A 12,589-nucleotide genomic window follows, 5' to 3' on the forward strand; every position below is an offset into this window, starting at 1 on the left:
TGTAACCCTAGCTACTTAGGAGGCTGAGATCTGAGGGTTGTGGTTCAAATCCAGCCTAGGGAAGAAAGAATCTGAGACTCTTAGCTCCAATTGACTACAAAAGAAGGAAGAGGAGGAGGAGGAGGAGGGGGAGGGGGGAGGAGGGGGAGGGGGAGGAGGAGGGAGGCGGCAGCAGCTGCCAGAAGTGAGGCTATGACTCAAGTGGTAGAGCATCAGTCCTGAGTGAAAAAGCAAGCAAGCTTATGAGGCCCTGAATCACTAGCACAATACGTATACATATATGTGCATGTATGCATACATACATATAGTCCTCAGCACAAGGATTTAGTGTGGAGGGAAGGACTGATATGATCAGCACACCCCACATTGGAGGTCACAGTGGAACTTTTGTGTGGGATTCCTAGGCAGTAAAAAGTAGGCATGGACAAAAAAAAAAAAAAACAAAAAAAAAAAAACTTTCCATTTGCCGGGCGCTGGTGGCTCACGCCTGTAATCCTAGCTACTCAGGAGGCTGAGATCTGAGGATCACGGTTCAAAGCAAGCCCGGGCAAGAAAGACCGTGAGACTCCTATCTCCAATAAACCACCAGAAAACCGGAAGTGGCGCTGTGGCTCCAGTGGTAGAGCGCTCGCCTTGAGCTGAAGAGCTGAGGGACAACGCCCAGGCCCAGAGTTCAAGCCCCACGACCGACAAAAAAAAAAAAAAAAAGTAGGCATGGAGAGGACAACTTCTGGATCAAAGTCGGGGCTCTCTCCCCCACCTCTCATCTCCCATTCTCCTTCTAAACAATTTCAGCAAGTTTCACTGTCGTGTTTCATACACGTGTTTTAAAGTACTTCCACCATATTTACCCCCCTTCACCCTTCATATATCTTCAACCTATTGTAAACTCTAAACTTTACCTTCTCTGGTTCATTCTGCCTCCTAGATTACCCGTGCTCTGGAATGCTGGGCATGGTGTCTGGACTTATCTCTGACTCCCAGATTACAGCTTCCAACCAAGGGAACCGAAACTGGGTGCCAGAAAACACCCGCCTGGTGACCAGTCGCTCTGGCTGGGAACTGCCGTCAGCCCCGCACCCGTATGTCAATGAGTGGCTGCAAGTGGACCTGGGAGAGGAGAAGATCGTGAGAGGCATCATCATCCAGGGCGGGAAGCACCGGGAGAACAAAGTGTTCATGAGGAAGTTCAAGATTGGCTACAGCAACAATGGCTCAGACTGGAAAATGATCATGGACGACAGCAAGCGCAAGGCTAAGGTGAGGTCCTGGGCCCGGGACCACACCTGTGGCTCGTCATTTCTCATGCCTTAGACTGAAGTCAAGGGTTTCCAGCATTTCTCTAAGGAAGTACTGGTTCTGGTTTTGTCAGCAACATCTCTATCACTGGGACTAACAAGTCCTTGGTGTTGATCATGATGTCTGTGAAGTTAATAGCTTTGCTGGACCCCTTGCTTTCTCTGTGGGAATGGCCCACAGTCCACCCCCTTCTCCAAGATATCCCTGCAGGGAGAGTGGACTTTGATCAGAAGACAGCCACCTAGAAGAACCCATAGCCACCAACACAACTGGTCTGTCTGTTGTCCCTTTTCTCATCTACCTGGTTTAAGTGTTTTATTTCTTACATTATTTTTGCTGTGAACTCAGGGATTTGACCTGCTAGATAAGCACTCTACCACTGAGCTACAGCCCCCAGACACTGTTTTTAAATGTTTAGTTGTGCTGGAAAACCAGGCAAAGGTAGCTCATGTTGTAATTGTAGTATTCAGGAGGCTGGGGTTCCAAGCCAGTCCCAGCAGAAAAATCAATGAGACTCTTTATCTCCAATTAACCAGCAAAAAGCCAGAAGTGGAAGTGTAGCTCGAATGGCAGAATACTAGCCTTGAGCCCAAAGCTAAGGAGAGTGCAAGGCCCTGCATTCAAGCCCCAACTCCCCCTCCCTCCCCTCTCCCTCCCTCTCTCCCTCTCTCTCACTCTCTCTCTCTCTCTCTCTCTCTCTGTCTCTGTCTCTCTCTCTCTCTCTGTCTCTCTCTCTCTCTGTCACACACACACACATGCTTACGCTCGAGCATGCACACATACACACAGAGCAATTGTGATGGAATACACTTAGTATAAAATTTATCATCTCAACCTTTCTAAGCATTCAGTGAAGAATGATCAAGTGTAATCAGATGGTTTTGCAGTCTCCAGGGCTTTCTCATGCTGTACAACTGAAATCTGTACCCATTCAGTCACAATTACTCATTTCTCCCTTATGACTCCAGAAGTCACCATTCACTTCACTCTCATCTATATGAACTTCACTCTGCTCAAGCCTCGTGTTGGATGTAAAGTATTTTTCTCTAGAGAAGCAGCATAATGTCCTCTAGACCCATCCATGTTGTAGCAGTGTCAGAATTCCCTTCTTTAGGGAGGCTGAATATTCATTATGTCTAGACCACGTACTCTTTATCCATTCATCCACTAATAAACATTTGGATTGAAGGATCCGCCCCACAGAAAGTCAGCAGTTTAGGTCTATTCACATTGTGGACATGGAATTTGGTGGATGATAATTGTCCCTCAACACAACTGGCCTTTTCGCCTCAGCCTTACAATCCTGCTTGGCTCAGAACTTGCCCCTCTTGTGGAAGTAGCTCATAGTTCAGTAGCAGGAATATTATTCTTCTACCAACCTGGCAACTATGAGAGTGTGGTTAGGTATGATGTTAGGCATGGTACTACAGGCAGGAAACAATCCCAAGTACTGCTGCCAGCTGACACTCCTCCAGATCTGACCACTCTGAGGAGACCATCATGGCTCCACAGATTGCAGGTTGGCCCCAGAGCAGCTGGCCACCAGCAGGCCTATGTTAGGATAAATGTAAGAATTTCTTGCTGTGTTAATTTGTGGCTTCCAAAACATTTTTCGTGTTACATTACCTATGTGCATTGACTTTCTTGTATATATTTCACAAACTTGAATCCTCATCCTTTATGTTCACCTCTCTTGGTTGGGTATAAGGAACCATCTGTCTTCCTAGCTACTCAGAAGGATGAGATATGACAATTGTGATTCAAAGCCTCCCTGGGCAGGAAAGTCCATGAGGCCAAAAAGCCAGAAATGGAAGTGTGGTTCATGTGGTAGAATGCCAGCCTTGAGTGCAAAAGCTTAGGGACAGTACCCAGACCCTAACTTCAAGCCCCAGTACCAGCACATACACACACAAACAAAAGAAAGTATGAAATAAACCCCAGAGCCTAGAGCTTCATATGTGTGCATGTTTTCTGCAGGGAGCAAGCAAGACTATGGCTTCATGTACCACACCGTATAAGCTATAGATCTTCATTTTCCTGCATCTGCTGATGGTAGGGTGTTCTGATGTGACATGTTCTTAAATATGAGGGCTCTGAGAAAACAAGCTGCCATATGATTTTTGCTTTCTATCTTTAATACTAGTATTTGAACTCAGGGCCTTGAGGTCAACCCATCCTCTACCACTTAAACCATGCCTCCATCCCAGCTCTTCTTGATAGTTATTTTGGAGATGGAGACTTCCAGATTTTTTTTAATACCCAGGCTGGTTTTGAATTAGGATCCTCTAAATCTCAGCCTCCTGAGTAATTAGGATTACAGGTGCATGCCACTGGCGCTCAGCTGCCACATGCTTTTCATAGGAAAAATCAAATACTTCCCATACTTGTTATCTAACCCGCATTTGCAGCTGAATCTGAAGCCATTATTCCATCACAGTAAAGTGAGTATAGAATTTCACAAGACCCAAGACACATGTTTTAACTTTAAGGAAATCCTCAATTGCAGACTGATTGACTATGTTGGATTTTAGTCCTATGTTGGATTTTTAGTCCCTATGATATTTAAAACCATGCCAGTTTCTAATATATTTATGTAGGGCCTAACCTTGATTCCTAACACACCTTTCCATTGAAACAAAATCTCTAAGGAAACAGTGGTTTGATGGGTTAAGATCCTCTCTGCCCTTTCCTATCTCCTGCTCCAAGCAGGAACAGGGCCTGACAGGGTCTGGATTAATGGACTTCTCCAGAACAGAAGGGGAGCAAAGTCCTTATCGTCCACAGCATAATCGTAGAACACAAGCAGTTGGTTCCCACGCTCTGCTTCTGCAGTTAAAGCTAGCCAGGTCCATGTGAGTTAGATTGCTAATATCCCCAACTTACCACAGGCAGCTTTGCTAATATATTCACATTGAGTTATTTCTTTGCTTTAGTTAAAATTGAGGGAGGAAATGTGGATGCCATCGATACTGGCCTTTGTTCCTTCATCTTCAGAGCCTTGCTAATGTGGACAGAACCATGTTATGGTATTTTCATTATAGTTAACATCATACTGACAACAGCTTAATTGGGCCCAACAATAATATATATTGAATTCTCAATTGCTGGCAGCAACTGCAATTCTATCAACAGTTGCAGGATCCTGATAGTGAATTTACTCTTGAAAAAGGAAATTAATTATAAGAGGCAGCTGTATGTGAGCATTTTCAGATTCCTTGCAGCTTTTCTGAATTGGAAAAGGCTAATCCGTTAACTTATAAAACTCAGAAAACCCCTGGTTATATTCTGTCTTAATGAATCTGTCTGTCTCCACCTGCATGCTTCCTCTGTCATGACATCTAGCACTGAATGACCACATCTTTGACTGCTTTAGGGCATTTTGATCCAGCCAATGGGCCTGTCTAGTAGTAATATGCAGGACTGGACAGAGACTCCATCTCGTCCATCATTTGTAGTATCCCATGTGCAGCAAGTTAAAGACAAATTTATGAAACCAAATGTATTTTCTTAGACATAAAGAGTTCTCACCTATTGAAAGGAAGAAAATAGAATCTGTGCTCACTGGTATATATCTGTAGTTCCAGATAGATGTGAAACCAGGGCAATCCATCGCTTGAGCTTAAAGAGTTCAAGTCCAGCCTGGGCAACCTAAGGAGACTCCCCTCTCAAAACTTTACAACTTTGGTGGGGGGAGAGGGGGAGTCTGGGAAGGGATGGGAAGGGGAAACAAAGAGGAGGCAACAATGCTTGATAAGAAATGTACTCATTATCTTGCCCATGTAATTGTAACTCCTCTGTATGGTATTCTCACAATAAAAAAATTTAAAAAACATCAAAATAAATAGGAGAGTAGATTACATGATTTCTAAAAGTAGAGTCATTTTTAGTAGCATAGTTAAGGCTTTGATAAAGTCCACCTAGGTTTGAATTTTGGCTCTGCCTCTTGTCATCTCAATGGCCATGAATAAATTTCTTGACTGCTCTGTGCCTCAGTTACTTTATGTATAAAAGAAAGATATAATAGAATTTGCCACATAAAGTTATTTTGAGGACTAAATGAATTCACATATTTCAAATACTTAGAACAACCCATTATACCAATAAAAGGAAAGTCCCAATGATAAAGGATTATTAATTGTTTTAATCTTCTTCTCCTTCATTCATGCTCAGTGGAATTAAGTGATGCTAAGAAAACAGGCCAGGCAGAGAACTAGCCATTTGTTGAAAAAAGAAAATAGATTCTTTTTTCTTCTTTTTTTTTATTGTGAAAATACTGTACAGAGGGGTTATAATTACATGGGCAAAATAATGAGTAAAGAAAATAGATTCTTATCAAAAGGTTTTTATTTTGCTGTTAGTGTGTCAAGAGAAATAAAATAATTCAGCAGACATACTAGTAGTGAGTAGCCAAACTCCTGAGTAAGGTCGTATAGTACCTTCAAGTTGGTGATGTATTCAAAAGAGGTGCCAAAGCACACTGCCATTCAACCAAGATGTAGTGTCCTTTGTAGTCAGGACCTTTGCCACTTTCCTGACACCAGAGGTTTTGTTTTGTTTTTTAACTATGAACAACTCCTACTACAGTATTACTTGAATAGAGATTTCAATAAGTAAGAATGGGCCAAGTTCATGACATACAGATTGGTAATCTATTAAATTTACTGTCTCTAGCTTGAGGGTAGCTGGGTGGTAGATTGCTTGCCCAGCATGCAAGAGGCTCTGGGGTCATATCCAACTCTATTAAAAATTATTATCTCTTTCTTTAGAAATTTAATACTATACTTTGACAAAACTGGGGCCCTGGCACTTAAGAGCAAGTAAGCTGGCTATTTATTGAAAATGTGATATCTATTATAAGCTCTGGAAAATGGCACCTCTTTTCCTGAGTTTCTTCCTCTACCTCAAAGAAGTGATAGCAGTGTCACTTCTGCAAAGCTTGTCAACATATCACGTAAAGCACCTTATTAAACCCTCAGCTTCTGCCGCAGACTCAGCATGGACCTCAAGTTTCTTTAGGAAGGACATCTGTCACTGTTGTTTTATTCCTTTCCCAGGTATGAGAGAAACATCAGCCATTTGCAAAATGCTGGAATTGGGCTCATTTCTCTGCCCTATCAAGGGTCCTGAAGGCAATGCAGGAGTTCGGGAAATACCACATCCAAATATTTCCCTTTGGCCTTCAAATTTAGGGCACCTGAGATACAGTAAATTCAAGGTGGCTCTTTCCCTGAACTTCTCTCATCAGCCCCAAAGCAAAGTCAGTGATCTCAAATCTCTCCCAGGAATCTCCACAGCCAAAGAAGCCTAAGATATTGTCACAGCAAAAGACAGTGGAGGACAGGATCTGGCTATCTCTCCCAGACAAGCCCCATACAGTCCATAACTTGCTTTGCTCAGGCTCTACTCACCTGTCCTAATGTTCTTTGTTAACCCCTAAGTTGCCATTACTCTTTTCCTTAGAAGAAAGTTATAAGAGCTTCTACATCTGCACATATGCACTTTACTAGCATACATATGTAATGACATAGTTTTTTCTTCTCTTATCAACTTTCAGTTTGTTTATAGATCAATTATAGAACCCTTAGCATGTAGAGAAAAAAATATTTTGACTCACCTTCACAGGGAAGAAGCATTTACTAAAAGGGAAGTTTGGTTTGTTTGGTTGGTTATTTTTGCCTAAATAACTGAATTGTGTCTGCTTCCCAGAGTTTTGAAGGAAACATCAACTATGACACACCTGAGCTCCGAACATTCCCTCCTCTTTCCACACGATTCATCAGGATCTACCCCGAGAGAGCCACTCATGGTGGACTGGGGCTAAGAATGGAGCTGCTGGGCTGTGAAGTGGAAGGTAATTACAATTTCTAGGTCTCTGCCTTTTATATTTCCAGTTTCATGCACTTATGCCTCTGATGGTGCTGTTGCAAATTGCTACCTTTTCCCATGGGCGAGCCTGCATGCCTGAGCCTGCAAGTTAGCAAGGCTTGACATTGTGGCACACAGCACCCAGCAGCACCTGTACAACTCTTACTATTGACACAACTCTCTTCAGATCAGTGGGGTTGTCTCTCTTGATATTTTTTGCAATAACTTAGTGAGGTGAAGTTGATATAACGCAAAATTTACCATTCCATATATTCTATTATACCCTATCCTATTCTATTCTTCTGTATGTATTCTATTATACCCTATCCTATTCTGTTCTATATGGAATCTATGTTGGTCAGGCCTGCTTTTAGTTTGCCATTCTCTTCCCTCAGCCTCCTTAGTTCTGGGAGTTGAGGCATGCCTCATAGTGCCTGGCTTCAAAACTTGACATTTTAAGAAGCCTGTTGTGGTAGCACACACCTATAACCCCAGTTATTCAAGAGCTAGAGGAGTAAGAGAGAAATTCAAAGCTGGCCCTGGTAAAAGCTCAAGACCGTATCTACAAACAAAAAGACTGGCATATCTGAAGTGGCAGAGCTAAGTGCAAAGCCCCGAGTTCAATCCTCAGTAAGACTCCCCCCACCAAAAAAAAATCTTCACTTTTAAAGTGAACAAATCAGTTGTATTTAGTACATTGACATTTTAATTATACTACAACCACTTCTTTCATTTCCACTACTGCAAAGTAAAACCCTCTATTGATTACATAGTCTTTCTTTCACATCCTTTTCCCAAGCCCCAGGCAGCCACCAATTCCTTTGACATTTTAGGTATTGTTTAGAGTTCTTGTCAGATCCAAGTTTCCATCTGTGATGCTGATTCTCAGTGCAGACTAGCAGGAAGCAGCATTTGACAGCGTGTAAGACTTCAAGATATCTCAGGTGGATATCTTAGGCCGCTTCAAATAAACAAAGCCTTGCATAGGTTTGTATGTTTGCAATCATGGTGCAGCCTGTTTAAGGATGTTACCACAAAGCTTCAGGTTATCATGGGAAGGTCATATCAAGGACAAACTCAGTGCATATGCTCACCTCAAGCCTGCACCCTCTTTCAACATAGAATGAGTCAGATGAATGTTTTGACTTGGTTATTGTGCCCCTTACTGCTTTATGTATTAGAATTTCCATCTGCCTTAGATTTGAGCATAAACCCTACACCAGCTTTTCTGTCCCCATCAACATCTTTTTCCAGGTTAGCTGGAAGAATGGCTATTGTTGGTGCCCAGATGTTAATCAACTGAGCATATGGTCATAGTTGTTTCTAAGAGTGCTTCTTAATATTACCTTCCTGGGATTAGAAAATTATTTGTGTTTGGAGTTACACAAACATAATGACATTCCTAAGCACATTAAATTCCATAAAACTTTTTCTTATACACACAGACTTTTCAGCTATCAATCACCACACTAATGAATAATTCATAGCTGTCATCTAAAATCAGGTCATTATCTCCCATTCTCTTCTGGGTTGTAGTCTCCATATCTGTAATCCTGTCCCAGCCCTCTGCATGATCTAGTCTCTGTTAATACAGACTACAAGTTCCCATGTGACAGAGTTTGGCAAAGATGCCAAGAAATGACAATCAGATTGTTAAGGTGAATGGAGAAGTATGGGGTTCTGGAAGAGGGCGGAGCTCCAAGGCAGGTCTTTCACTAGGATCCTGGATAGCAACCTTGCTTTAGGTGCATAAATGGCTGACAGCACTATCTGTGCAACTTCCCACTGTTACCTCTGCAGTGAGTTAGGCTGACATTGCTGGTGAAAGATTCTGCCTACAGATCCTTCCAACACTCACAAGAGAGAAGTTGCCCTGAGCCACATAAGCAACCATTATCTATGGCAATTAAAAACCAAAGCTTTTTAATAAACCTCCCCTCAAACTGATGAACCAGTCTGTTTGCTATCACTTGTCCCTTGTTCTGTGAGAGGAATGCCGGATAAGGATGAACTCCAATCTAGCCTCCCATGACAGTCCATCCTGCTTTGAACTAGCTTATATTTTAGAAACAGAGACATATAGAAAATAAAGTCTTTTCAAATAGGCAAGTTGTGGCGCAAAAACTATTCACTTCTTACTTTTTTGTGATTTAATTTAAGCACTCCCTAGACCACTTTCCAGGTGGAATTTCTTTATAAACACCATTAGAAAGACAGAAAAGTCAGCAAAATGAGTAGACTGTTTCAAATTCTTAAATGTTGCACTTTAACTAGAACAAGGACAGCTTAGGGAAGACAACTTTGTAGACTTCCAGAAAGGGTTCTACTGATTCAATGGTAGCAACAAATAGAGCCCAAGATCTGTGTATATGAGTGGGGGGGATGTATGTGTGTGTGTGTGTACACGTGTGTGTGTGTGTGTGTGTGTGTGTGTGTTACAAAGTCTATATTGCATGCCTCAGTGGCGTGTGGGTTACCTATATGTTATGACTTCCGGTTCTTCTTGTGTGTAATTGGGCAATTGAAGAAATTGAGCTCAACTGTTTTTCTACATTTTTCATAACTCTACTCAGTACCTAAGCACAATAGCTCACAGTGTCATGTCCTCACTGAAAAAGTAGCAGCTGCTGGCATATCTTTCCTGGCCAGGGCTTAAAGAAAAGGGGCTCCCTCTATCTTCTAGCATCTTGTATGGTTCCCAGACATCAAGGGAACTGTACCTTATCTCAAGTTCTGTAAAATGAAATGCAATGCTCAGTACTGTAAAATATTAAACAGATTGCAAAAATGAGTAACAGGCTGAAAGAAAATAGACTGAACTAATGTAAAAGACTTCAAAAGCAGTCTTTGATTAACGTTGGCAAGCTTTCAATGACAAATTCAAAGATATAGAATACCTGTCAACAGTGGAATACAATCCCACAGGAGTCCAGGTAACCTGACCTCTGCTTTCCAAGACCACTCCTCTCACACACCTGCTCTGGAGAGAGGGCTCACAGGTGGAGGGGCTGCTTAGGAAGAAGTAAAATAACTTTAAAAAAAACAAATATGGTACTAAGTGTGAATGCTCATGGCTTCATCTTGGGAAAACATTAAAATAGAAACTTTGCAAATTCAGTCAATTATAAGAAGACAAGAGAATTCATGATAAGTGAATTCTCTAGCACCTTGAAAATGAAATGAAAAAACCTATATCACCAAAGTTCTCAACTCCAGGGTCACGCATAAATAGCTAGGAAGAATTCAAGAGCTTTTCACAAAAAGGATGTTTGTGTAGATAACAATGTAGAAAATGTGGAGACAGCCAAATCTACTGAGCAGATATGGATCCAATACCCAAACAATGTCGTCTCTGATGTATTCTTTAAAAATTCCAGTGTATTTAGCCTCCTGAAAGAGCTCAATCCTAAACTTTCTTACTGAGATTAGAGTTTTCTGCAAAAGTGTTAGTAGACCCAATAGCCAAAGCCTCGAAAACACATTCCAGGGGTGTGACATGGCAATTCTGGATCTTGTTTCAGCACCCACAGCTGGACCAACCACTCCCAATGGGAACCCAGTGGATGAATGTGATGATGACCAGGCCAACTGCCACAGCGGAACAGGTGATGACTTCCAGCTCACAGGTGCAAAAACCATCTTCATCTCATTGCTGTGCCATTTCAGTTCATGTTGTAGTAGAGATCTGTGTGTGTTCTCATGATTCATACTGGTGGGCACCTGGGTAGTGGCAGGGCTGCCCTGGGAATAGAGGCAGCCTCCCCATGGCTCTGCATCTTCATTTCTTCATGCCATCCACGTAAACAATTTGTCTGAGTCATTTCCATTGCCAAAGGCTAGGGTTATCTCATAATTGAGGAAGAATTTCTCCAAGAAACGTTGTACTGAGCTACTCCTTATCTCTAAACGCTCTGTCTCACACTCAGACACTGCCCACATTCACAATTACAAACCTTAGAATCAGTTCCTCACTCCTGCCTTTAAGTATGTACCATCCATTCACAACCACAAACTGTAGCTCCTCCCACCATTGAATGATGTACACTACCCATTCACAGACACACACTGGAAGATCAGGATCTCCCTCCTGACTTCAGATATGTACATTCACATTAGTACATTACCCATTCACAACCATGCACTGTAGTGTAGTATGTTCACTTTCCTTTCTAATGAGAACAAATCTTTTTTAGTGGAGCCTTTATCCTACTAATTAATTAAACTAGGTTTGTATTAAAATAGGCAGATTTTTAGGTTGGGGGTTTTATAAATTATTTTACACTAAAATTTACAAATACAGAATTAGTTATTTCCCATCACCACTGACTAGCACATATCTATCAGAAATGATGGGTGGCAAATGCCTCATAATCTGGCATTCCTCCATAATTGTCCAAAACCACAAGAAGCTAGAATGCTCCCTCTTTTCTCCTTGGATTGGTAGAGTAAATATTTGCAAGTGGGAAAATGGGATTATATCCTTTGGAAATTGGTCAAGGCACTAGGATTTTTCACCCTGTTGTTTCAAAAGATGTCATAGGAACGTCCTTAACTACCTGAATTAAAAATCAAGCCAGATGCCAGTGGCTCTTACCTATAATCCTAGCTCATCAGAAGGCTGAGATCTGATGATCATGGTTTGAAGCCAGCCTGGGCAGGAAAATCTGTGAGACTCTTATCTCCAACTTAAAAAAAAATAATGCTACTCAGAAAAAGGCTGGAGTGGTGCTGTGGCTCAAGTGGTAGGGTGCTGGCCTTAAGCACAGAGAAGCTGAGGGACAGAGCCCAGGCCCTAAGTTCAATCTGAAAGAAAGAAAGAAAGAAAGAAAGAAAGAAAGAAAGAAAGAAAGAAAGAAAGGAAGGAAGGAAGGAAGGAAGGAAGGAAGGAAGGAAGGAAGGAAGGAAGGAAGGAAGGAAGGGAGAGAGAAAGAGAGAGAGAGAGAAAGAGAAAGAGAGGAAGAAGAGGAAGAAGGAAGAGAGGAAGGAAGGAAAGAAGGAAGGAAGGAAGGAAGGAAATCAAGCTTCAGCTGGGAATTGGTGGCGCTCATACTGGTACTTAGGGTACTTAGGTACTCAGGAGGCTAAACTCTGAGGATCACAGTTGAATGCCAGCCTGGGCAGAAGTCTATCAGAAACTTACCTTCAACTGACCAGCAAAACACCAGAAATGGAGATGTGACTCAAATGGAAGAGTGCCCGCCTTGAGTAAAATATCTAAGGGACAGTGCCTAGGCTCTGAGTTTAAGCCCCAGTTCCAGGACAAATTAAAAAAAATAGAAATATATCCCACCTCTAATAGTTCTCCCTCTGAATTTCAAGGATAATTGCTTACATATATATATAACCAGTAAACATTATATTACTATGGGCTTTTAAATGAAAATCTCATATATTATAAACACAAAAAGTTAATTCTTGTGGAGAC

The 12,589-nt window shown here is 41.8% G+C and overlaps 1 protein-coding gene across 4 annotated transcripts in view; it reads left to right on the forward strand.

Moving 5' to 3' along the window:
- The window catches only part of Nrp1 (neuropilin 1), a 163,880-nt gene that overhangs the window by 126,557 nt on the left and 24,734 nt on the right, over positions 1-12,589 (forward strand). For 2 of the 4 annotated variants that reach the window (XM_069990671.1, XM_069990669.1), the window contains exons 10-12: positions 929-1,260; positions 7,006-7,150; positions 10,686-10,769. In XM_069990671.1, coding sequence (XP_069846772.1) covers positions 929-1,260; positions 7,006-7,150; positions 10,686-10,769 — 561 coding nt within the window. Of the gene's footprint in view, positions 1-928; positions 1,261-7,005; positions 7,151-10,685; positions 10,791-12,589 lie in introns of all 4 variants that reach the window. The other 2 variants (XM_069990670.1, XM_069990668.1) reach the window with 1 other exon arrangement.

This window comes from Dipodomys merriami, unplaced genomic scaffold (assembly GCF_024711535.1).
Source record: "Dipodomys merriami isolate MVZ:Mamm:240054 unplaced genomic scaffold, mDipMer1.0.p SCAF_4, whole genome shotgun sequence".
Lineage (NCBI taxonomy): Eukaryota > Metazoa > Chordata > Mammalia > Rodentia > Heteromyidae > Dipodomys > Dipodomys merriami.